This window comes from Rattus norvegicus, chromosome 6 (genome assembly GCF_036323735.1).
Source record: "Rattus norvegicus strain BN/NHsdMcwi chromosome 6, GRCr8, whole genome shotgun sequence".
Lineage (NCBI taxonomy): Eukaryota > Metazoa > Chordata > Mammalia > Rodentia > Muridae > Rattus > Rattus norvegicus.
This window is the reverse complement of record NC_086024.1, coordinates 32950988-32978256: the sequence shown is the minus strand read 5'-3', so window position 1 is coordinate 32978256 and position 27269 is coordinate 32950988. Positions and strand designations below refer to the sequence as shown.

The 27269-nt window shown below is 41.2% G+C and overlaps 1 protein-coding gene across 9 annotated transcripts in view; it reads left to right on the top strand.

Moving 5' to 3' along the window:
- Positions 1-26167, top strand: part of Ncoa1 (nuclear receptor coactivator 1) — a 277740-nt gene extending 251573 nt beyond the window's left edge. For 6 of the 9 annotated variants that reach the window (XM_039112177.2, XM_039112179.2, XM_039112180.2 and 3 more), the window contains 5 exons: positions 4854-5256; positions 11336-11507; positions 15473-15656; positions 20021-20110; positions 23860-26167. In XM_039112177.2, coding sequence (XP_038968105.1) covers positions 4854-5256; positions 11336-11507; positions 15473-15656; positions 20021-20110; positions 23860-24030 — 1020 coding nt within the window. In that variant the 3' untranslated portion in view covers positions 24031-26167. 9 annotated transcript variants of the gene reach the window in all.
- Positions 26168-27269: the final 1102 nt, after the last annotated feature.

Here is a 27269-nt window from a genome sequence, read left to right as displayed (position 1 = left end):
TGGCCTTTTTTACTATATTAATCCTGCCAATCCATGAGCATGGAAGGTCTTTCCATTTTCTGAGATCTTTTTCAACTTCTTTCTTTGGGGACTTGAAGTTCTTGTCATACAGATCTTTCACTTGCTTGGTTAGAGTCACACCAAGGTATTTTATATTATTTGTGACTATTATGAAGGATGTCATTTCCCCCTCTTAGCCTGTTTATCCTTTAAGTAGAGGAAGGCTACTGATTTGTTTGAATTAATTTTTTATCCAACGACTTTGCTGAAGTTGTTTATCAGGCTTAGGAGTTCTCTGGTGGAACTTTTGGGGTCAGTTAAGTATACTATCATATCCTCTGCAAATAGTGATATTTTGACTTCTTCCTTTCCAATTTGTATCCCTTTGACCTCCTTTTGTTGTCTGATTTCTCTGGCTAGGACTTCAAGTACTATATTGAATAAGTAGGGAGAGAGTGGGCAGCCTTGTCTAGTCCCTGATTTCAGCTTCAAGTTTCTCTCCATTTAGTTTGATGTTAGTTACTGGTTTGCTGTCTTTGGCTTTTACTATGTTTAGAGATGGGCCCTAAATTCCTGATCTTTCCAGGACTTTTATCATGAAGGGGTTTTGAATTTTGTCAAATGCTTTCTCAGCATCTGATGAAATGATCATGTGGGTTTTTTTTCTTTGACTTTGTTTATATAGTGGGTTACGTTGATGGATTTCCATATATTAAACCATCCCTGAATGCCTGGGATGAAGCCTACTTGATCATGATGGATGATTGTTTTGATGTGTTCTTGCATTCGGTTTGCAAGAATTTTATTGAGTATTTTTCCATTGATATTCACGAGGGAAATTGGTCTGAAGTTCTCTTTCTTTGTTGGGTCTTTGTGTGGTTTAGGTATAAGTGTAATTGTGGCTTCATAGAAGGAATTTAGTAGTGCTCCATATGTTTCTATTTTGTGGAATAGTTTGGATAGTATTGGTGTGAGGCCTTCTAGGAAGGTCTGCTAGAATTGTGCACTAAACCCATCCAGTCCTGGGTTCTTTTTGGTTGGGAGACTTTTAATAACTGCTTCTATTTCTTTAGAGTTATGTATGGGGCTGTTATCTGTTCCTGATTTAACTTTGGTACCTGGTATTTGTCTATAAAATTGTCCATTTCCTCCAGATTTCCCAGTTTTATTGAATATAGGCTTTTGAAGTAAGATCCGGTGATTTTTTTTTATTTCCTCAGATTCTGTTGTTATGTCTCCCTTTTCATATCTTATTTTGTTAATTTGGATATACTCTCTGTGCCCTCTGGTTAGTCTGGCTAAGGGTGTATCTATCTTGTTGATTTTCTCAAAGAACCAGGTCCTGGTTTTGTTGATTCTTTGTATAGTCCTTTTTGTTTCTACTTGGTTGATTTCAGCCCTGAGTTTGATTATTTCCTGCCTTCTACTCCTCTTGGGTGTGTTTGCTTCTTTTTGTTCTAGAGATTTTACCTGTGCTGTCAAGCTGCTAATGTATGCTCTCTCCTGTTTCTTTTTGGAGGCACTTGGGGCTTTGAGTTTTCCTCTTAGCACTGCTTTCATTGTGTCCCATAAGTTTGGCTGTGTTGTGCCTTCATTTTCATTAAATTCTATAAAGTCTTTAATTTCTTTCTTTATTTCTTCCTTGACCAAGTTATTTAGTAGAGTGTTGTTCAACTTCCATGTATATGTGGACTTTCTGTCATTATTGTTATTGAAGATCAGCCTTAGTGCATGGTGATTTGATAGGATGCATGGGACTATTTCAGTCTTCTTGTATCTATTGAGGCCTGTTTTGTGGCTGATTATATTGTCAATTTTGAAGAAGGTACTGAGGTGCTGAGAAGAAGGTATATCCTTTTGTTTTAGGATAGAATGTTCTATAAATATCTGTTAAGTCCATTTGGTTCATAACTTCTGTTAGTTTCTCTATGTCTCTGTTTAATTTATGTTTCCATGATCTGTCCATTGATGAGAGTGGGGTATTGAAATCTCCTACTGTTACTGTATGAGGTGCAATGTATGCTTTGAGCTTTAGTAAGGTTTCTTTTATGAATGTATGTACCCTTGCATTTGGAGCATAGATATTTAAGATTGAGAGTTCATCTTGGTGGATTTTTCCTTTGATGAATATGAAATGTCCTTTCTTATCTTTTTTAATAACTTTTGGTTGAAAGTTGATTTTATTTAATATTAGAATGGCTACTCCAGCTTGCTTCTTCCGACCATTTGCTTGGAAAGTTGTTTTCCAGCCTTTTACTCTGAAGTAGTGTCTGTCTTTGTCTCCGAGGTGTGTTTCCTGTATGCAGCAAAATGCTGGGTCCTCTTTACAATATTCAGTCTGTTAGTCTATATCTTTTTATTAGGGAATTGAGTCCATTGATGTTGAGAGATATTAAGGAATAGTGATTGTTGCTTCCTGTTTTTTTCATTGTTAGAGGTGGAATTATGTTTGTGTGTCTCTCTTCTTTAGGTTTCGTTGCAAGGAGATTACTTTCTTGCTTTTTGGTTTCGTTGCAAGGAGATTACTTTCTTGCTTTTTCTAGGGTGTAGTTTCCCCCCTTGTGTTTAAGTTTTCCATTTATTATTGTTTGTAGGACTGGATTTGTAGAAAGATATTGTGTAAACTTGGTTTTGTCATGGAATGTCTTGGTTTCTCCATCTATGTTAATTGAGAGTTTTGCTGGATATAGTAACCTGGCCTGGCATTTGTGTTTTCTTAGGGTCTGTATGACATCTGTCCAGGATCTTTTGCTTTTCATAGTCTCTGGTGAGAAGTCTGATGTAATACTTACAGGTCTGCCTTTATATGTTACTTGACCTTTTTCCCTTACTGCTTTTAACATTCTTTCTCTGTTTTGTGCATTTGGTGTTTTGACTCTTATGTGATGGGAGGAATTTCTTTTCTGGTTCAATCTATTTGGAGTTCCTTGGGCTTCTTGTATGCTAATGGGCATCTCTTTCTTTAGGTTAGGGAAGTTTTCTTCTATAATTTTGTTGAAGATATTTACTGGCCCTTTAAGTTGGGAGTCTTTTCTCTCTTCTATACCTATTATCCTTAGGTTTGATTTTCTCATTGTGTCCTGGATTTCCTGGATATTTTGGGCTAGGAGCTTTTTGCATTTTACATTATCTTTGACAGTTGTGTCGATGTTTTCTATGGTATCTTCTGCCCCTGAGATTCTCTCTTCTATCTCTTGTCTTCTGTTGGTGATGCTTGCATCTTTGACTCCTGATCTCTTCTCCAGGTTTCCTATCTCCAGGGTTCTCTCCCTTTGTGCTTTCTTTATTGTTTCTATTTCCATTTTTAGATCCTGGATGGTTTTGCTCAATTCCTTCACCTGTCAAGCTGTTAATTCTTTAAGGGATTTTTGTGTTTCCTCTTTAAGGGCTTCTACTTATTTACTTGTGTTGTCCTGTATTTCTTTAAGGGAGTTATTTATGTACTTCTTAAAGTCCTCCATCATCATCATAAAATCTGATTTTTAAATCTAAGTCTTGTTTTTCCAGTGTGTTTGGATATCCAGTATTTGTTTTGGTGGGAGAACTTGGCTCTGATGATGCCAAGTAGTCTTGGTTTCTGTTGCTTAGGTTCCTGAGCTTGCCTCTTGTCATCAGGTTGTCTCCAGTGTTAGCTTGTCTTGCTGTCTCTGACAGTGGCTTGACCCTCCTGTATGCCTGTGTGTCAGCACTCCTGTAGACCTGTTTTCTTTCACCTGGTCTGCGAACAGAGAGCTCTGCTCTCTGGTATGGAGGCACTCCTGGCGACTGGATTTCAACTCTTGTCACAAGCAGAAACACAAAGGGTGCTGCGGCCGACTGCTCCTAGGTCCCTGTGCCCAGAGGGCACAGATGGCACTAGGTGATTTCCTCTTGGGTCAGGAATATGGGCAGAAAGTAGTTGTCTCCTCTGAGTTCTCAGAAGTGTCTGCTTGTCTGAGGGTCCAGCTCTTTCTCTTATGGGATTTGGGTGCAGGGATCTGTGGGTCCGGTTCAGTTCAGTTCCCAGTGATCTTATTTCTAGTTAATTAAATGATAATTTTTAGGCATTGAATCTTCCAGTTTGTAGTTTTCCCCCTTTTAGTGGCCTTTATAAGTTTTCCTAAGCATAAAGATAATACCTATGTATTATAATTTTGAGAAATACAGAAAATAATTATGAAATCACTTTCAATCATACTTTATTAATTTAAACAGAGTGTAGCAGTGAAGATAGCAAAGAAGGGAGAGGCTGTGTCTCTGTAGAGAAACAGGGACGTGCATTTATGGATGGAGGTGTAACTACCTTAGGGACTCAGCAAGTGCAGCTTCTCCAGCTTCCCTGAGGTCTTTATGCTTCTTAGTAGATTTCTTGTCCAGTATCACAAAACTACTTAATATTTACTTTGAGTTTCCTTATGTAGTTCTTTTTGACATTGATTTTTTTAATTTGAGTTTAAACAACTAATAGGTATTATCTTAGCATTTCTTAGCTACTTTGTGTCCTATAAAATGTACTAACGGGCTGGAGAGATGGTTCAGCAGTTCAGTTTAAAGTGCTGGCTGCTCTTCCTGAGGGTGGCTCACAACCAAGGGTAACTTCAGTATCAGGGGATCTGACGCCCTCTTTTGACCACAGCAGACTCCTGCATGTATGTGATATACATATGAAATAAATTTTAAAAAATAAATAAAATATAGTTATTTTTCTCCTGTGATTTTACTTATGCAATCCTCCATTTTGGCTTTGCTTGTAACATGCTGGTTTGCTACATTTTATTTTGCTTCATGCTACTGGGCTTTATCCTATAAGCATTCCAAAGCAGGTAGATGATTATAATAATTGTAATAAGTAAGATATCTTTCCTTCTTTGTAGCCACCCCTGAATGCTCAGATGTTGGCACAGCGCCAACGGGAGCTGTACAGTCAGCAGCATCGACAGAGGCAAATTATCCAGCAGCAAAGAGCCATGCTCATGAGGCACCAAAGCTTTGGGAACAACATCCCTCCTTCATCCGGACTCCCAGTTCAAATGGGGAACCCCCGTCTTCCTCAGGGTGCTCCACAGCAGTTCCCCTACCCACCAAACTATGGTACAAATCCAGGAACCCCACCTGCTTCTACCAGCCCTTTCTCTCAACTGGCAGCAAACCCTGAGGCATCCTTGGCCACCCGCAGCAGCATGGTGAACAGAGGCATGGCAGGGAACATGGGAGGACAGTTTGGTACTGGCATCAGTCCGCAGATGCAGCAGAATGTCTTCCAGTACCCAGGGTCAGGTAAGCGGTGCACTTGCTGTTTCCTGACACCGGTAGGGGCCACCCTGCTCTGCATGTGCTTCTGTTGCGTGCTTTGAGTCACTGCTGAAGAGGAAGGCTATAAGTAGTAAAGTCGAGCTTAGACTCCAGCCTCGGTCACCACTGAATGCTTGAGAGCTTTAACACTTTCCTCAGCTTGGCGGCTGAGATTAATAAGTTAGGGGATTTGTAAAGATTTCTGACTCAAACTTTTAATTTTATGTACAGAGCAAATTCACTTATATTTCTCTCCTGGATCCCTGTGAAATCTACTCAAACGAAGTCCTTCTCAGGTAGCAGGTTTTAATCCATTAACTCAGTCATTGGATAATGTTGTTTCAATAGTTTATATAAGGATAATCAATATTTACAAAGTGTCGCAGACTTCTTATTGATGATACCACTGGTAGCTGAATAAGTTGACTTCCTCCACAGTAACTATTCTGATTTATAGAAGCTTTATTTTTAATCTTTTATTTTCACTACTTTTTACTGTATCCTAGACCATGATCCTTTTTATTTTTTATCACTTTGAGAGTCTAAAAGCAGTGGGGATAATACATGCTTGATTAATCTATCATGCCTTCATCATGTTTATGCAAATTTAATGACCAATTCCTAAAAAAAATTAATAAAACCCTTGATTATATAAATGAACCAAACATGAGCTTTAAAGCTGCTTAGAAACAAATGCCATGAGAAGGCAACTGGAGGACACATGCAGGCAGCATGTGCCCAGCGTCGGGTCTCTATCTGCTATCTACATTTTCTTTCTTCCAGACCAGCTTTTGTGATTAACCAAAAAATAACTTTTATAAAAAGTAGGGTATTTTGTAAAGTCACCATTCATAATATAAGCAAAACCCAGAAGGTGGGCGCTGGGAGGAAGGCAGCTTTATCACTTTGCAAAGTGAAATGAAATGGTAGTTCTCAGTTCTCTGGTGAGCTGCTTGGGAAGAACATTATAAAAGTGTTAACCTTTCATTGAATAGCAAACAATGTTTCAAGATGCAAGTTGTTCATTTCTATTCTCTAGATTGTAAAAGAGCCCCAGCATGACAGCAGCCAGCTTCCGGGGCTTTGAAACCAGGTCTGAGGTTGATGGGAATCCAAGTTCCAGAAGAGATGGAGTGAGGGCTGACAGAGCAGTGTGGGGACAGCGGAAGGAGGGCGGGGCAAGACAATGAGGGGAGGGAGGGGGGAGGGGGAGGTTACGGTAACATAAGGAGTCACAGGTGCAAGGGCTTTTCTGAGTCCGCTTCATGCTTCTGTTTCTGTTGCCAGTAAATTTGACACACTGAGACCAGAGTTGCACCTCTCCGTCAGATTCTCTATGGCCAGCTTCTTCCTATTGGACTCTGCATACATAGCTGTGTCAGGGTAGGCAGTCAGCTGTAACAGTGTCCCATGCTGTGGGGGAGAAGGTGAAGACTGGAAAGCTGGAGATATGAAATGGCGGAGAGTGAAGGGGTTCTGAACCTTCCATTCAGTTCCACTTTGAATTTGAAAACTACTTTTTAAAATTCTCTTTGAAAATTATTTTAAAACTGGGGACAGGGACCTAGACAGATTGCTCAGTGGTTAAGAGCACTGGCTGCTCTTCTGGAGGACCCAGGTTTGGTTCCCAGCACCAGATGCTGTAAACCCACCTGTAACTCCAGTTCCAGGGGATCCAGGGCCCTCTTCTGGACTCCACTGGCACCAGGAACACACACAGTATATATCCATATATGGGGCAAAACCTAAAATAAATGGTTAAAAATATTTTTAGGTGATAGTATAAAAGGTCAGCACTAAAACAACAAAAACAAAGGCAACTGCTCAGACACACACATTGTTTAGAGCAAGTAGGCAACCGGGCTGAGGCGGCAGCACAGTTGGTAATAGTATATACGAGACCCTGGTGTTGTGTGAACCAGGCAGACTCATAGTCCTAGCACTTGGGAGGTGGAAGCAGGACCAGAAGGAAGGTCATTCTAAACCACATATGTCTTACAAAGTCAGTCTGGCTTATATAAAAGACCCTATCTCAAAAAAATAAAAAAGTAAACAGTATTGTGATGTACTTGGGTTCTCTTATTTGCTTATTTTAATCCTATAAAATATCATCCAGAGTATTTTGTAATCTTTTATCCTTTGGGATCCACCTTTTTTCTCAAATTATTTTATCACATATAAAGTTAACAATACATCAAACACAAAAAGACTGTAAGCAAAGAAAATTTTAAATGTAGAAGTTATGAAAAATCACCCACATTAACATGAAAATAATGTCAAAAACAAAAACGTACCCTCAGGAATCATAAATGAAGGAAAGATCTAAGTTATTTACCGAAGTTTGAGTTACATATAGAAGATGCACACAAAGAATGCATTGCTTTATTTATACCATATTTTTTTAAAAATAGTTAAGCTTTAAGTGAAAGTTTAGAAAATATACAAATTACAGCTTTCACAGAAATTTTAAAGTATTTTTAAAATTACAGCCTGTGGAGAAAATAAGAAGAGTAAGTTAAGTCCATCTCTGGGCAGATTGAGCACACAGAAAGATAAGGAGGGGTCAGTGAGAGGTCAGCACAGCGGAGTGTTCTGTACAGGCATCTGCACTGTGTGCGCAAAGACATAAGGACACAGCAGCGGAAAGCAGAGGTCAGCCTACATGTGAGGGTTGAGCGTTCACTTCTGTGCACAGGACGTGGGTTCAGCTCCCAGCACCCACATGGCAGCTCACAATGATAAAGTGGCTAGCTGTTTTAGAACAGTAACCAGGCCTCTTAACTCCTGGCCAGCCCGCCTCCCAGTTTCTAGCCCGCACCTCTAAATGTTTCTCCCAACTGTTCCTCCCTCTGTTCCCCAGCAGTCTGCTTTAACAGTTCTTTCTCCCAGTTTTCCCAGTACTAACAGCTCCAAACAACAGTTCTAGCCTCTGCTCAGCTCAGCTTCTCCCAACTCAACTATCTCTAACAATATCTTCTGCACCAACTGTCTTCTCTTCTTACTCTGCTAGCCCAATCCACTTTCTCTGCCTCAGCTAGCTTTTGTACAACCTATCCTGTCCCCAAAAATCCAAGAGGCAACTAACACTGAAGGTCATAGGATCAAGCAGTTCTGACACCTAAGAATTATTAAAGGGCCAGGCACATAAGGTAAACCACACTACACACAACTGTCTATTACTCCAGCTCCAGGAGACCTGACGTTCTCTTCTACTCTCTTAGGCACAAGGCATGCACATGGTGCAGATACATACTTGCAGACACTCACATATACACATAAAATAAAAATAAATCTTTTTTAAGAATATACATGACTTTCTGAAAAATACTTGAAAGAATTATACTAAATTATCAGCTGCTTCTAGACTTTTATAACTAACTTCATCTGTCTTGAAAAGCCTTCAGCTTTGAGATACAATTTCTTATGGAAACAAGTGAAAAGAAAGCACTAGCATAACAAAACATGAAAAGAAACACGTTTTTAAGGGCTTCTGTTGTAGTGGAAGAGTGACAGTGGCCATATTCCTTCTTCTTTGGGGGAGAAGCAGTGTCAGACAAAGAACAGGAGACAGCAGTCCTAGGGACTGGCAGAGCGCACTGCTGTTCAGAATCCAGCAAGAGTGGCAGGGACTGAGCGGCAAGCCTGAAGATTAGGAGAAACAGTGTTCAGAGTTCACATGGGGCCATTGTCCTTCTAACCAGCCTGGAAAACCTCATAACTCATAGGTGTCAATTAGAATATTGTTTTACCTCAGGTGGGCAAAATAAGTCCCAACCCAAATCTTGTTCTTGATTTCTCTAGGTACAAGACCCCAAAAGAGCTAAGGTTTCCATATAACCTAACCACAATGCAGACAGTAAGCTCGGAAACACTCAAACATCGTCTTAAAGTTATATATATATAAAGCTCCTAAAAGGTAAAATTCAGGAAATCTGAAGGTTGGCTTTTAAAACCACCAGGCAGGCAAAGAAGCAGAAAAATGTAGCCTGTAACTACCAAACCCAGCCCAGATTATTTGAGAAGACAAAGGGGACCTGCGGAGAGGAGACAAGAGGGGACAATAAAGGAAGTTAATATAATCCAAGTATATTGAATACAAACATAAAATGTCACAGTGAGGCCTATTATTTATATAATTCACACACACACACTAATAAAAATCATACAGATGTTAGAATGAGGTAGGAACTTTCATATTCAAAAAATCGTCACTTTGAGGAATTAGAAACTATGAATGTGTTCTGTGTGTTCAATAAATTAGAAGGAAATTTGAGCATGTTAAATAGATAAGATCCATAAAATAGAAATCAAACTTACAGTGAAGAGCATAGGTTAAAAAAATACAGTAAATAGTGGGAACAGCTGGTTAAACAGTTACATAAGAAGGGAATAATAACAATGGAAACTAGAATAACAAGAGGAAAGCAGAGGTGCCTGCCTTTAATCCCAACACTTGATTACCAGGGGCAGCAGGAGCTCCATGAGTTCAAGGCTGCCCTGGTCTACAATGTGAGCTCCAGGACAGGCAGGACTATAGAGAGAGGACTTGCCTCAATACTCTAATTGTGATGAGGCTGGCGAGATGGCTCAGCAGTTAAGAGCACGTGGTTTGATTCCCAGCACCCATGACCGTATCTCTCTCGTCTCTGGAGAGCCAGCACCCTCTTCTGGGTTCCATGGGTATTTCATGCATGTGGTGCACAGACATCCATACACATAAAAATAATAAATAAAATGCTCAGGGTTTTTTTAAAGCAGAGTAAAAAAATGCTAATAATTCATTTGAAATCGATCCTATTATTCACTGCAATCCAAAATTTCAACATTTTTTTAGAAAAATTGACAACTTCCCCATATTATATACTCTAATGTATATGGAAACTTACAGGACCTAGAGTAACCAAAACAGTTTTGTACAGGAAAGATAAAATTAGACAACTATCTAATTTCAAAGCTTATATGTACATACAGTGAGATGTATATCACTACAACAGAATAAAATGTCTATAAATAAAATACTATTTTTATACCAGTTTCTTCTTAACATAGTTTTATTGATGTCTGTTAATAAACATGTTTCTAAACTTAAAAAGGAATGAACACTGAGCTGACAAATGCTTCAAAATGGTTGAATCCCAAAAGTGCCATGCTAAGTGAAAGAAGCCAGGCACAAAAGACCAGATAGATCTTATGATGGTATCTTATGATCTATGAAGTCTGAAGCTTTAGCTCCACTGGAAGAGTGCTTTCCTAGTGTGCATAGGTCCTAGGTTTAACCCCAGCTTCACATGGCAGCATCCACACTTATAATCTCAGCAGTCAGGAGGTTGAAACAAGAAGGTAAGAAATTCAAGGTAACCCTTGACTCTGTAACAAGTTCAAGGCCAGCCTGAAAGTCTTCAGATGCTGTCTTAAAAACAAAGAACAGTTTATATGCAGATCTGAGTTTGCATGAATACAGACAGAGATTGTCCATTAGGAATAGGCACGGAGGAATCAGGTGGGATCCAAATGCCTAAGCTGCAGTGTGGTAATGGTTGGTTGCACGATTCTGTACATTCACTAAGGTCACTGAATATGGACGCCATGGGTGAGTTTCACCTCTATAGATACAGCTTTTTTAAAGAGGGAAAAGGAAGACAGAGCACACAGAGAAGCCTGGGAAGTAGTCTGATGATTTTGCATTTCACATATGGGTTTTTCTTGCCCAATTATTTTCCTTTCTCAAGTTATTTTTTATCAGATAAAAAATCTACTTTATATGTTTATTGTTTTTGCACTTGAAAATTCTTATTAGCAAAAAAATAACAGAAAAATATCAAACATAGTCCTACTGTACAAGTGAATATCCCAGCAACTAAAAGCCCTTCCAGACTTCGTGCTTGTTTGTCTACTTGTACTAAGATTTCCTGCAATGCTGTTAAGAGACCACTTTTCCTTAATTTCTGCTCTGTTAAAGAAGGCATTTCTAAGTGAATTATAGCAGGTGCTTTTGTTATTATTATTTTATGATGTTGATACATTTATGGTGTATTTACATCAATTAATGTGTGTCAATTTTCAGGACTGGTTCCCCAAGCTGAGGCCAACTTTGCCCCATCTCTAAGCCCTGGGAGCTCCATGGTGCCGATGCCAATCCCTCCTCAAAGCTCTCTGCTCCAACAAACTCCACCCACTTCTGGGTACCAGTCACCGGACATGAAGGCCTGGCAGCAAGGAACAATGGGAAACAACAAGTAAGGGGATGGTTTTTCTGTATGAAAACCCCTGGCATTCTGCAGCTCACAAGAGCAGCCATGCTTCCCTAAGGTGATTGTGTGTTCACAATCCAGGTAGACTGGTTACTACCACTTTCGTGATAGAAGGAACTGAATTTTGTTATCAGCAAAGGGAAATAGGATTGTTAATGCATGAAGCATCAATTCATCAGTTAGGCACATTTGTGCATTTACATTGTAAGGGTCTAGCGGCTCTGGCCTTTTTACCCCAGTCTTCACACACCTGAGGGATGAGGCCTGTGCCTATCAGTAACAACTTTTCCAGGACAGATGTAGAAAATATGTTGTTAAATCAGGTACAGAAAAAGGCCAAACTTGATATCCACTGATTAAAATAAATTCTCTATAAACTATGATGATAAGAAAATCTTTTTATTGAAAATAGAGCAGATAATTTCTTAAAGCCACACAAGTAAAATGTTAGAGTTCACATAGCCTCACTCCACTCAGAGTGTTTGAGAGCTCTCAGACAATACCCAACAGTCCTGAGGCTTCTAACGTCATCTGCTTCACCTGCTCTTACATGTCTGGAGTCTCAGTGGCCTCATCCTACCCGGTTAGCTTATAAAATTACCTCGCTGAGTCTTTTTTTTTTTTTTAATTCTGAATGCTGAACTTTTCACACACCACTTGATTTTATAAAGATTTTAATTTGGTTGTGTCTTGGTTCTGATGACAGGGAAACCATTTAGTCTGACAATATAATAAGTAAGGCAGTTAAAGTTGAAAACATAAAACCATATTCTCTTAAAGTTCATTGAAAGGTGAGAGAGGGAAGCTTTTGTGAGAAAACTGTGTAGCTCTCAGTGAAGACTGTGAGTAAATGGGTTGGGAGTGGAACCATCTCTGAAACATGCAAGAAGCATTCAGCCTCTTAGTGCGTTCTAATCCCAACTTCCTGACTCACTTGAGACTGCATGGTTTGTCATTATAATTGCACCCTGTAGGCACGCAGTCCCCTTTTCCAGCTCTTTCTGCTGTGCTTAGACACAGCAACTCCCCAGTGAAACCCTGGGGTGAATGTTCCATACTGGAGGCACCTACATATTTAATGTAAATATGAGTGGCTAGCAGTAGAGCTCAGCAGGGAAGTTCTTACTTAGCACATACAAGCCATGAGGTAGAGTCCCTAGAAACAGAGATATGGACAGAGAATAGGGAGGAAGTAAAGGAGAAAGAAGAGAGAAGAGAGGGAGGAAAGGAAGGGGAACAACTGGGAAGCCATGCTGACAGGTTTCACTAACCTGTCTCTGTTCCAACTTGCACTTTAATTCCCTGACAGACTGTGCTCTGTTCACCTCCGCCCACGTCCTGTCAAGCCAGTCAGGCTCATCTTCACCACCAAAGAGTGTTCCTGCCACAGTGGTTAGTGTCCTGTGTGGTGCCAGGTGCAATTCATGTCAGCAGCATTTGATATATTTACCTTTTTTTTAAAGTTCTTTCTTCTTTTGGATTTTGGAACACCTTTTTTTCTTGCTCTCTTGCTGTTGATGACTTCCCTCCTACTTAGTCTCTCTTGCTGGAGACCATCATTTGCTAGGAGGTAAGCGCCTTGGCCTCCAGGCAAGCCCAGGAATCCATCCTAGGATCTCTTTCTCACAACTTGTTCTCTTGGCCATCACCTCCAGTCTTAAGGCAAGCATTGTGGCAAACCTGTAATCTCAACGTTTGGGAAGTAGAGACAAGAGGATCAGGAGTTCAGGATTGACTTCCATTTCTTAGTGAGTACAAAGCCCTGTTAAAAAAAATATAGAGTACCTGCCTAACTCCTGAAACCACATCAAAATGCCAGGACTGTTGGCCCCAGTTTATAATCCAAGACTGGAGAATCCCTGAGCTCTCTGACATACGTCTAAATGGCAAGCTTCAGGCCAGTAAGAGATCTTGATCCACAGGAAGTAGATGATAGTTCTGAAGGGGACAGCCAGCCGACCCAGGCCCTCACATACAGTCATGGCCTCATTCAACCCATCTCTCTCCTTCTAGACCTACTGTAGCAAGTGTCTGTACACTTAGTCTTTTATGTAAAGTCTAATCTCTAGGCTATACATCTCCCCAAATGTCATACTGTATATCCAACTGCCTCACTGCCGTCTCAGTCTCAGAAGTCTAAAGCCATCCCAAACCTAACTGACACTCTTCCTAAAACCTGACCTCCTACGTTTCTCCATCTTAGTACGTGACAACTTCATTCTTATAGTTGTTCTGTTTTTCACGTCTCATATCAAACAAACCAACAAATCACGCCATTGCCCCACCCACCTATACATCTAACACGCTTGACCTATAGCACCCTGTATCACAGTAGCTTCCTGTCTTAGCTATAGCCAGAGTACTGGCCAGACTCCCAAGGCAGATATCAGAACTCCAACTGTTACACCGAATCTATGTGTCCTAGAACTGGTCTGTGTCTGGATCACACTCATCTATCTGTGTGGAGAGCTCCACACAGACCTTAGAGTGGTTCTCAGTAGAACCACTGTAAAAGCCACACCCTCTTGTTTCTCAGACGTACTTAAACAAGGACCTTTTTGGTTATTACTAATCTGTAGCACCAATGGGAACCACTCTGGACCAGGTGTCTTCATCTTTCTCTTCTCTTCTCTTCTCTCTCTCTCTCTCTCTCTCTCTCTCTCTCTCTCTCTCTCTCTCTCTCTCTCTCTGGGTTGAAAAATAAGTAGCACTACTTAAAATAGCAGTGATCATCCCTGTGAGGTGGACAGGAATGCAGGGTACATGAGAACTGGACCTAAGGTGCTGTGAGTCTAGCTGACCTACAACAGTGGTTAAGGCCACAGAGGGGTCTGTCTTCTTCCCTTGATGGAAAAAAGTAAAGTGTAATTAAGAACAGTCCAAAGGAACACAAGTTAATATACAGTTCCGAGTGTAAATCTGAAGGAAAATTAAGCTCTAACTAAGCTTTCTTCAGTTAAACATCACCGCAGTTCTTAGAACTACCATGTGTGTTAACTTACGGAGCTTTGCTCCCCACAGGGATGACTTGGGTACCAATTGACAAAGGAATGCTAAGGCGAAATGTTCTTGTTGGAAAGTGAATGCAGGTTAATAGACGAGATCGGTCCCTTTAGTTGTAGGAACACTGCCTAACAAGCATACACACTGTGCAGACTTGAAAGGTTCATAGATGCATTATTGACTGTTTCTGAGGTTTATAATTTTCAGTGTTTTATAATTAACGTGGGGAGAAAATTGCTACTTTTCTTTATCCATGATGAATAGACTTTTTCTTGGCTTGTTGATTTCAGTATGATTACCTTAATGGACTGAAGCTATAGTTGTCAGGAAGTCCTACTTACCACTTGAGAGCTAACAAGGAATAAATAAGTAACAACTGGCAAAATCATTTTTGGAATCAGAAATTACGATTGAGTAACAATCAAAATATTTGGTATTTTTAGATCTTACAAAAGACAAACTGTTTTCTTTTAGAAGTATACATTTGTGTCATTGGAGGTTTTTTCAGAGTTTGTATATAAAGTTCCAATTTGAATTTACTTGAAATTTATTCCAAATTACTTTAACTACTAAAATAAACTTACCTTACATTTGAGATCCTTGAACTAGTAACAGTCCAAAGCCTGACCACGAATAAGTACAGAGCTCAGTTTAAACAAGCTCTCTGCAAAGCACAGCTGCCTTTGTATGTTGCTTCCAAGAAAAGATGTGAAATTTATCTACGTTCACCACTGAGGGGGAAACTGGACATGAACCATTTCATTATTAAGCCCATTAGGCAGAATTCAGAACGTACCTGAATTATGATCTGCTCTAATATATATTTACAAGTATTTAAAATGTAAAATACTGTATTCGGAATTCTGTCTAATAAAAACAAACTCCAGTCCCATTAACCCCATGTTCATGAACAGTGCATGTAACCTGGATTGTTTTTGAGTTAACAGTGTGTTCAGTCAAGCCGTCCAGAGCCAGCCTGCCCCTGCACAGCCAGGAGTGTACAACAACATGAGCATCACCGTGTCCATGGCAGGTGGAAACGCAAACGTTCAGAACATGAATCCAATGATGGGCCAGATGCAAATGAGCTCTCTGCAGATGCCAGGGATGAACACTGTGTGCTCTGAGCAGGTAAGCAGCAGAGTTGGCAGCTTTACCACCCACCACACAACACTGTCAACTACCGAGGAAAACCAGGTATGTTGACAGTTATCAGCAGGAACCATGCTTCTTTATCCCTTCCCACTGTCTGATTAGTACTCATCCCTGAAAGTTAGAACAGAAGATCAGTGGTTAAGAGCATCCGCTGCTCTTCCAGAAAACCAGGGCTTAATTTCCAGCACCGACATGGGGGCTCACAATTATCCGTAATTCCAAGGATCCCAACACCCTCTTCTGACCTCTGCATGTATGTAGTGTACAGGTATACACATAAACAAAATACAAAAGTAAAAATAAAAAATATAGAATGGACCAGACAAACGGCTCAATGGGTAAAGGTGCTTGCTAGCCAGGCCTGACTTCCTGAGTTCAGTCCCTGGGACCCATAGGGCCCACAGGTTAAAAGGAGAGAACTGACTCCTGCAAATTTTCTTCTGACACCCCCCAGAATATTATAGAATTATAGAATAACATTATAACAATTTTATAGAATACACACACACACATACATACATACATACATACATACATACATACATACATACATACATACAAACGTACACACACACACACAAACACTGGCTATCTTTTCTATAGATTTCCTTTTTTTGAATTCCTGTTTCCCAGAAATTATATAGTAAGCCTAAGGAAACAGAACCTAGTAACTTAATAATCTGTATTGTTTTGTTTACTTTTTGAGACAAGGTTTCATGTAGCCCAGGCTAGCCTACAGCTGGCTATGTGAAGGAGGATGATCTTGAACTCTTGCTCTCCTTCCTCTACCTCCCAATTACTGGGTCCTTCAGTGCCCATCTTGTAGTAAAATAAAGGCACAAAATAAAATTAATTTTATCTTTGTTATTATTAGATTAGGTTATTCACTATTTCCTTTAGATTAAAACAAAATATAATTGGGTGAAAATATATCTAACAGGTATTCCTTATGTAGTTGTATTTTACATTTTTGTTTAATTCAGTAGTCTTTGCCTTTTAATTAGATCAGTTAGTCCATGTATATTTAATGTGGTTATATAGTCTTGCTGGGCCTGGAACTCATTATGTAGGCCAGGCTGGTATTGAAGGCATACACTACCACGCCCCCATGGTATGGTTGGGTTTAAATAGTCCATCTTATTTGTTCTTGCTTTGTCCTCTTTTTGACTTTTTGTACGTATGAATGAATGTTTCTTTGTTTTATCTACTTTGTTGTCTTATCCACCATCATATAACTGTCTGATTACCTTTGCTTTAGCACTTATATTCTTTCACTTTCCATAGCCATCATCATGTCATATGTAGTGGAAGAATCTTATTCAGTGTGTTTCCACTTGGCCCTCCTATGTTATCACTCCTATTATATCTGTGTATGTTATATATGCCTCACTACATGGTTACTTTTCAGTCAACTGTTTTTAAATTTTAAGTAATTTCTCTGTATTTGCCTATCTGGTATAATTCCCTACTTCCTGTAGTGTTTTTCATGGTGCAGGTCTGCTGCCAAGTCTGGCTTTATAAGTCTCTGTTCCTACTTTATCTCCGGAAGTACTTTCCCTGAGCTCCAGTGCGGCAGTGTGAACTTTCAGGACAGTAAACTGCTGCCTCCCAGCTCATCCTAATGAGGGGTTTATTTCTGCTGTCGTTTTATCCTCTTTGTAATGGACTTCCAGTAATTGATTATGACATGCTTTTCTTTGTTTCCTGTTCTTGGGACTTATTTAGATTCTTGGTCCATGAATGTATAATTTTCATCAAATTATAGGAAAATGTTAGTCATTCTTCAAACTTGTTTTTTCTGACACTATCCCTTCCCTCCAGTAACACATATAGTAGATCATTCACTGATACCCTGGGGCTGAAGGAGGGAGTGGATCCTGTAGCCCAGGCTGACCTCAACCAAGGATAACCTTGAACTTCTGATCTTCCTGTTTCTTCAAGTATTGTGATTACAGACATGTGCCACCATACCTGATTTTTTTATGTGATGCTGAGTATTGAATTCAAGGCTTCATGTACCCCAGCAAGCATTTAGTCAGCTAAGCTGTATCTGAGGCCCCTATGTGTTTGTTTGGTTTTTTTCATTATCTAATCTGCTAATTTTGTCTGGTATTTTTTCATCTCAGACATTTCAATATCTAGATGTTATCTATGAATCTTTTCTTTTTCAAATTGCTAACATACCTTTCATCTTTCCTCTGCTGTCTTCTTATGTTGTTGAGTCAGCTCCCTCCTTCACTTGTATGTAGATCTGGAGATGGAACTCAGGTCATTGGACCTGTGCAGAAGGTGCTTTACCTGCTGAGTCATCCTGTTAGATGAGACTGAGTCTCTTGCCAGCTCTCTATCTTTTTTGAATGAGCCAGGTTTTTCATTATTTCATTTCTTGAATTTGAAGTATTCTTTAGTTATAACCTTGGCTTAAGATTCATTGCCACAAGCCTTAACTACTATCGAGATACAGCAACCATTTTACAGGGTTTTCCCTCAATCAATTTTGCAGACGCTTACCTACTAGGGGTAGTTTCTTGTTGCCATTAACCTTCATTAGGTTGGCTTGGTGTTCATCACAAAGGGAGGCCTCCACCAACTGGAAGTATTTCAGCTCATCACAGGTGGACACAAGTGCACAAAGATGGACGTGGTGCTTCTAAGGCCTTAGCAACTTCACAATTCAAGTGCTAGACCATCGTGTATGTCTTCAGGGCATTTCCTGTCCTCCTACAGTCAGTGTTAACATTTGTCACACTTCTCTTAGCAATGACTTCCTTAGGTATGGCAGTGAGTTCTATGAGAAACTGAGCAACTGATCTCGAGCACCCTAAGCCTCTACTTTTATAGGACTTGGCAATGGCAAAGTAAGAGCTCTTTTTGCCTCTTGAACATATGGAAAGCAACCATCTTAAATTCTCACCTGGCAAGTCCTGGCACCTGAACTGGCCTGGAACTGATTCCAGTTCATTGGTTTTCCTTTCATTATGGTTCATGGTTGTCTGTTCTATATGTGACTGGTAATTTTTTGTTGAACATAAGACTATGAAAATTTACTATCTATCTTCTTAAAAATATTTCTGATCTTTGTTATGGGAAGCAGTTAGGTTCCCTGGAAGCAATTTGATCCTTTCAGGTATTACTTTTTATTTGGCATAAAGCAGTATTTATATGCACTTTTGCCTTAGTAGTAAGGCTCTACTGTATTTCCTGCTACCTCACGAATCTGGCATTTTTCCACTCTGGCTGTTGAGGCAGAGACCCGGTCGGAGCCCTGTGTGGGTTTTTTGGGATTATCCCGTGTTATTTATTCAGGCACCTCTTTCCTCTACATTGTGAGCCACAGACCAGAGGACCTTACACATTTTCAGACCTGTCTCTTTGACCTTTTCTCCTTTGATATTCTTCCCTGGGAATTCCAACAGCTTCTAAACTCAAGGTGCCTTCTCAACTGTGGACTAGAAAATTGCTACAATAGTGAGTCCCCAGTAGTTTTCCAGATCTCAGAGATACAGTGCTCTGCATTGCCTTTGTCTGGTGTCTCAAAATGCCTTTGTTCCACACTCTAGCCAGGTTGCGGGCTAGGGGAGGGTTGGGGTTTGGTTTGGATTCCTGAGTTGTTTGTTTGTTTGTTTGTTTGTTTGTTTGTTTGTTTGTTGTGAATTCAGACAGTGGTATAAATATGATCTTTGCTACTGATTTCTTTTTAAGATTTATTAAGTTTGTGTGTGTGTTCGTGTGTGTTCATGTATATGTGTGCAGGTGGGTGTGTGCATGTCTTCAGGTGCATGCATTCTTGTGGGTATGTGCACCCATATGTAAGTGCAGTTGCCTACAGAAGCCAGAGGCATTGGACTCCCCTGGAGCTGGAGTTATAGATGGGTTGAGCCACCTGATTTGGGTGCTAAAAACCAAACTCAGATCCTCTTCAAGAGTAACTCACCATCTCTCCAGCCCTTTGTTACTGGCTCTTAGCTGAGGTGGTGAATCAACTTGAGTGTGTATCCCTGTGTGAGAGGAGAGAGAGTAAGTCAAGGAAAGACAGACGGAAAAAAGAATTTGCTCTTTATTCATGTCAATTATTAGAATATACAGAAAAGTATGCAACTTAATGATTCTCACAAGCTCAACACTCCAGGCAACCACCTAGGTCAGCAAGAGAGCAGAACCAGCATCCGGAAGTCCTCATAGTCTCTACCCACAAGGGAGCTTCTGTCTGACTCTGGCAATGTCATAAATGGCTGTTAGGTTGGCAGTCCTCCTTGAACTTTCCTGTCTGTCTTATTGAAGACTGTGGTTTTCAGCTTAAACAACTAGCTGAAAATTGGGTCTTTGTTTATCCCTAATAGATGAATGATCCAGCACTGAGACACACAGGCCTCTACTGCAACCAGCTCTCATCCACTGACCTTCTCAAAACCGAAGCAGATGGAAACCAGGTCAGTAAGAAAGAAAATCCTAGTGCAGAGCTGGCAGATGCAATCACTCTGGAGACGTGGAGGACGTCACATGACATGGTTAAGAGCCGAACCCTGGAAGTCAGACGTGGGTGTGGTCCCTGGCTCTTTCCTTCCCAGCCTTGGCACTGTGGATTTTTAAAGTCCTCTCTTGAGTTCTGTATGACTACAGAACGGCCAACATGCTTGCTTACTGGGCGTTGAGAAGGTTAAATGAGATAAGCTGGCAAAGGGCGTATTTAGTTCCTGGTCAGATAGTGCAGTCACAGATGTGGCCACTAATAGTGATACGAGCTCTGCGGTAAACCAGTGTTCTAAAATGCTGTAACCAAAGATCTCAGAATAGTTCAGTACTGAGACAAAGCAGTGTCTGCTCTGCACTGTGCCTCCCTAGCAGGGCACTTCTGAACAGCAAAATAGCAAGGTGGTCTCTTCTAAATTTAGGGGTGGGGTTAATTCACTTTGGCAGCTGATTTAGTCTTCGATCTCTTACTATTAACACAGAGGTCAGGGCACACAGACATAAAAATGCATACATCCTTACTGTAAAGTGTATGACTTGCAGGGAGCCGTGCTCTCCACAGTGGGCCTATCTCATTTAACCTTCCATTGTAACTGTGGAGGCTGTAGTACTCCTTTCCTTCACAGACGAAGAGACGGAACCTGAGGGAGGCCCTTTAACTGTGGGCATTATTCACAAGCTAGAGAGATCTTCCCGCCACCAGAGCCTTCTCAGGACCTGTTAAAGGTGCAGCACACAGAACCATGCATATAACGTGTTGTGTAAACAAAGAAGGTAGACTACCAAATATGTGTGTATCAAAATCCAAGCATCCACAGAAAGGATAAACAGGGATGACACACAGCTCAGTGGCAGGACACTCGTCTATCTCACAAAGGCTCTGGGTTCTATCCCAGTACTGAAATGAATGAAGCTAAGATGGTCAGAGGACATTTACATGGGAGGTGGACTAAGCTGGGCTTGAACAACAATCCTCAGGTCATGTGAGGGAGAGAAGAGTGGCAGTTGTTGGGATCCAGAGGCAGGAAATAGCTATACCGTCATATAGTTATAGGAAGCCACAGCCACTGAGAACAAAAAGTGTGTGACAAGAAACCATGGCAATCAGTAGGCAGTGGTAGCACTCAGAAGGCAGAAGTAGGTGGATCTGTGAGTTTAAGGCCAGCCTGGTTTACAGAGTGAATCTAGGACAGCAAGGGCTATGTAGAGAAACCCTGTCTTAAGACAGACAGACAGACAGAGAGAGGTTGAGGACAGAGGAAGGGAGGAGAGAGACAGAGAGACAGAGATAGACAGAGAGAGAGTGTGTGTGTCAGTCACAGGAACCAAGAGGCAGAGTAGATGGCGTCACACTTGACTTGAATGCTGAGTGCAGGAACCTGGGCTCTGACCTGGTGACAAAGCCATCCCTGAAGGAGATGACTGTTAACACACTCATTGGCTAGAGGAGGAGAGGGAAGGGATGTTGGTGTTCAGAATGGGAAGTGAGTCTGGAGGCCGTGTCCAGAGGCTGAGCTGTAGTGCACTTCATCTAAGTCCTGTGAGGTAAAAATGGGCATTTGTGATGGAAAATGGAAGTCAGTTGTCGTCCACTAGATGTTGAAAGTCACCTTCATACAGACATGTCCGAGCAGCATGACAGATGGCTCCACACCCAGGTGTTGAGAGTCCAGCGTCCTCAGACGGTGCTTGAGTTAGGGTGAACAGTGCAGGGACTGGGGGAGTCTGGAGCTGCGTCCTCTCTCCTCGCCAGCACGTTTCCAGCTCCTCTGTCAGCCTCTGCCTGCCTGTGCAGACGTAGGAGTTTAAGTCTCTTTAGGTCTGGTCTCAGGCATCCTCATAAAAGTTTTGGAATCTAATGTAATCTTTATAATTTTTATATACTCTTTTAAAATACTCTTTTTTTTTAAAGAAGCAGAATTTTCTTTCTAGTTTGTTTTGTGGTTCCTTTCTTTATCAGGATTGTTTTAAAATATTTAGGGAAGAAAATCACCTATGATGTTCTCCTCCAATATTTCATACTTAGAAACAAATAAGCATAGAATTTTTGTGTTGCTTTTAAAACAGAAAAGCATCATTGTTTGTGCTCATGTGAAGGTCCAGTGTGATAATCTTCATTCATTGTAGCCCAGCATGATGTCTTCTTATCCCTCATTCTGTGTTTGCCAGACAGAAACTGGAAACTGAGTTAGACAGAACTAGAGACATCACAGGAATAGTGGCATGCAGACTGGCGTACAGAAAAGGGGAAGACGAAGGGAGTACCAAGGTTCAGCTGCGTGAGGACAGACAGAAAAGAGGAAAGGAACACGGAGTGAAGAAGCAGGGCGTGGGTTGGGAGGCTGGTGTGAGAAAAGAAGGCCCTGTGAGTTTCTAGAAGAGAAAGAATGGGATCAGTAGCTACAAGACCCACTGTGAGACGGATACAGCAGCTGGAAATGGACCAAAGATGGTGTGTGGTAGTCTCGTGAGAGAGATCAGGGAAGGAGCCCAGCAGAGCCAGGAGCCAAGCCCGAGAAGCTGGTGACTAAGGATGACGGGGAAGGAGGGATGCTAGCCTAACTCAGCAGACACTGAAGGGCTCCATGGCTGTCTGTGTCCTAGAGAGGGAGTCAAGGGGCAGACAAGGGAGTAAGACTAAGGAGACCACAGGCTAGCCTGACACAGACACTTGGTGACAGGACACTGGTCAGTTGGGCAGTGGGGGTAATGGAAACAGCTTATATTCCATTTAGAACATTTTCAGAAAAGTTGAATAAACTGGATGCATTAGTGATAAATGACCAATATAAGATGTTACTAATATAAAATCCTCTACAACCTATTAAATATGAGGCACATCTGCCAAAAGTCTTACTTACTGAGCTACCTTAGAAAGCATTTCCATTTGTCACGTGGGGCATTCGGAAGTGTGGCCTCTTAATCAATTCTGTAGACAATGTTTTAATAAGGCTAGTGTGGAAAGACTAATACTGCTTTTGTTTTCCAGTAGGAGATGCCAGAACTATGTAAGTTTAGACATTTTAAGGAATACATTCATTTATTATATACTACTAGAAATAAAGGGAAATTCATACTGTTCTTAAATGATGTTTATTGGTTTTTGAGCTGGTGTGTTTGAGTAAATTGTCTATGAGGGAGAAAAAATCAGAGACAAAATGTCTCTGCTGCTCTGTGTTGTGTGAAGGAGCTGTGTACAGTGTGTGACACTAACCGTCTAGATGTGAGCCTCAGGATGCCAGTGCCGGCAGAGTGCGGTGACTTTATTTTGCTAATACTCAGTAAAAGCCCTTATTTCTCAGTGACATAAAAAAATATTTTCCCGTTAAAACTCATCCATTGATGATCTTGAGCTAGTTTTCCAATTAGCATGTGATTTTTTAAAGCCCACCACTGTACCCCCAAACTCTGAAGCTGGGCTTTCCCCGGCCGTGACAGTGTTAGGGAAGACACTTTGGGTCCAGATGGCAACACTGTAGGAGGCGTGACCAGTCCAGGTTTGGTTTTATTTTAAGTGTGAACTTTCCAGAACCCTGAGCAAAATGAGTGCAGCGATTTTCTTTTTGTAGGACAAGAAGACAGAAGAGTTCTTCTCTGTGGTGACTACAGACTAGAGGAGCTCTAGTGAGTTTCCACTTCACGTAGTACCCACTCATAAGCCGGGGGGGCAGGCCCTTCTGTCTAAACACATCTTTTATCTGTGTTCCAGCAGGTGCAGCAGCTTCAGGTGTTTGCTGACGTCCAGTGTACAGTGAACCTGGTAGGCGGGGACCCTTACCTGAACCAGCCTGGTCCTCTGGGAACTCAAAAACCCACGTCAGGACCACAGACCCCCCAGGCCCAGCAGAAGAGCCTCCTTCAGCAGCTACTGACTGAATAACCACTTTTAAAGGAATGTGAAATTTAAATAATAGACATGCAGAGTTATACAAATATATTATATATTTTTCTGAGATTTTTGATATCTCAATCTGCAGCCATTCTTCAGGTCGTAGCATTTGGAGCAAAAAAAAAAAAAAAAAAAAAAAAAGAAAAGAAAAAAGTTCACTTTTGTTGGGAGATTGAGAGGTGGTGTTTTTGTTTCCTTCTTTGTAAAGGCCTTGGATATTGAAAAGAATAACAAGGCAGAACAGTTGGACAATCTTATTTCTTGAGCCAAAAGTTAATTATTCTTATTTTTATAATCAGTCATTGGCTTCTTATCTGGATAAAGGCTTTTGGAGGGAAACCAAAATAACGAGTTCGGAGGGGAGGACGAAGCCCTGCCTCACTGGCTCAGGGCTGTCCCTGCCCTGGAAGAAGAGCCTTGGGGCCCCACCTGTCTGTCCACCAAAGGCTGTCACGCTCCTCCCACCACAGCCCCCCTCCCCTGCCCCCAGGCAGCTTGTGCGCACAATCAGCTTCTTCAAGCAACTCCGCCCGATCTGTTGGCACCGAGAGATTATTTTGCGTCTACACATGTACCCTTCTCCTTTTTATAAAGATGGATTTAAACCACGATGCCTCCAGGAGAGAGGATGAAATAGGTGTGTTCACCACGGAATCCAAAAATGCAGTTTGGGGGGAAAATGCAATAATTTTTGATAAGATGGGTGAAGGACAAGAACCGAGTTCTATCAATTATTGTAGATACGATTTTCTGATTAAGTCTGCGGGGAAGGCAGCCTGTTCTTTCTGCTTTTACTCTGTTAACAGCAAGGTAGCTAAAGTTATTTAAAATAAAATTAAGTTTATGATCCGAGTAGCTTTTTTTCCCTTAAATCTCACTGTAAATATATTTTGATTTCTTGTAGAAATTGATTTTGTTCTGTTTAATTTTATGCTTTTTTTCATCCTCTTGGTTTTTCTAAATTTGTGTGTGAAATATAATGTTGATTGAACTGCAATTATATTTGGCTGGTAATTCGTTATCCCAGTAACTGTGAAGCCATGTATGGATTTACTTTGGGTCTCATCAAAGTGGCACCGCTGGAAAGAGCAATTCTAGCTGAGCTGATCAAAGTACACAGGCCGCTTGTATGAAGGGAAGTCAGCGCTCAAAGAAAATCTCCTCTTTTTGTCTCAGAATAACTTTGGGAATTTGAATTTCCATCAGTGCAAATGTGTTTCTCTGTTCTGCTCCGAGGCCCTCGTCTTGTTATTCTGCCACATCCCAGCTCACCCTGGCCCTCCAAGAAAGGAGCCAGCAAACCGACTCTAGTGCTAGCAGTTCTGCTACAGGCTGGGAGAGCTTGAGCAAGCATGGCCAGAGAGGCCAAGGGAGACCTCCCGTGCTAACCTTGCCCGACACCTGGCCTGTGGGCGACAACACTGACCTTCTGCACCAGCTACCTCTGCTCGCACGGCAGAGAAAAGGCCATAAGAACCAATGCAGATGAGGAGCATGGACTCAAGACTTCAAGGAAGAAGCCATTTCCCCAGGTCCTTCCTTCTGCATCTCACCGCCCCTGGTACAAACAACTCCATAAGAACAGCATCTACTCAGAAACTACAGGACTTTGAAACTGGTGGAAGGGCTCATGTGGTAGCAGCTATGAAACAGAAATAGGACCCTCAGTTACAGACATTCTCTTTTTTAGTTTTCCAGAAAGTGCATCCCTGATCTCATCCATTTCCAGCTTGAAAGCCCAGCCATGTTACTCTAGTTCCTACCAAACTGCTCTAAGAGGTCGTTTCCATTTTGTTTGTGATAATAAACATGCAGACTTCAGGAAGTCCACCTTTAATTCAGCATTCCAGATGGAGTTTCCTGACTCCGGGCTTGTGCGTAAGGACCTAGAAAAGAACAGCAGTAAGGAAAGTTGGAGATGCTAATGTCCTCCCCCATCCCCACTGCACCTTAAAGTATGCATGTCACCTTCAAGGTTTTATAATTGCACTGTTTGTTTTATGTATGTACAGATTAAAATTATTGCTACATTTGAGGAAAATAAAATTGCTTGCTTCTATGTAATTCCTGTCATTCCACAGGAAATTGACTTTTCCAGCTACTGAATAGAATTTGTTTAACAACCTCATGGACTGTCTCTTCATTTATGCGCTGTGGAGGGGAGGGGACATATAGAAAGATTTTGATGAGACCAATGTCACGATGTTGGGGGGGGGGGGGCTTGAGGAAATGCTGACTTAACTGTGCCATTGGTCTGATGAGTAAACCCTGTTGTGTCTGGGGCTAGCATATATCCAGGCAACACTAAAGAACTGTGAAAAAGCATACCTCTCTCAGTTACTGATACAGGTGGAATTCTACTCGAGGATGCTGCTTCAGTGTGAAACGTTAGGCCCTGTCAGGAAGACGACTCAGCATCTGGAAGCCCAGCAACTTCAGTTCTGTCCTAGAAACCATGGTGGAAAGAGAGGGCTCCTCATCCCTGAAAGTTGTCCCCTGACCTCCAGAGGAGTGCTATGCTGTGTGTACACACACACACCCCAATAATAATTTTAGTTTAAACTTAGACCCATAGTAGAACCACTTCCGGAGGGCCTGTTTCTCATGTATATCCCCACACATAATTGCAGACTTGGAATCTGCTGTTTAAAATCATATTTCAAAATGAAATAATACATTTTTCCCATAGGATGAGAGGAATGTGATACTCCTTTTAGATGAGGCCTCCCACTGGTGTAAAGTTATCCTGAATGGCAGTGAAGAGAGAACAGCAGACAGAAACAGTGAGGAAAGCTGAGGTGCTAGAATGAGGAAACTGCCTGCCTTGTGGTCTTGTCTAGGGAAGATTCCATTAACAGAGAAGTTCCTAGAAGCTGCCTCTTGGGCTGACCAAGCAAAAGAAAGGATAGTTGTCTGCTTACACAGTGCTAATCCTGTGCTGACATTAACTGCTCTTGTCAGAAACGCACCTGCACTTGAATATGCTGAATGGTCCCTGACCATTCATTCCCCTGCCTCTACGTTTCACTGATTTAATTGAGCCCATGCATTCTTTTTGCTGGAGGTTGAGCCTGTTCTGCCAGCAATGTTAGTTTTCTTTGCCTATTTTATTTTCATTGCTACCATAATCTTAATATTGAAAAACAAAGGCTCTGCCATCATTTACTTACTCGACATATTTTATTCCTTACCCAAGGCTCCAGGAATAAGAAAGGGTGAAAACAGAATTG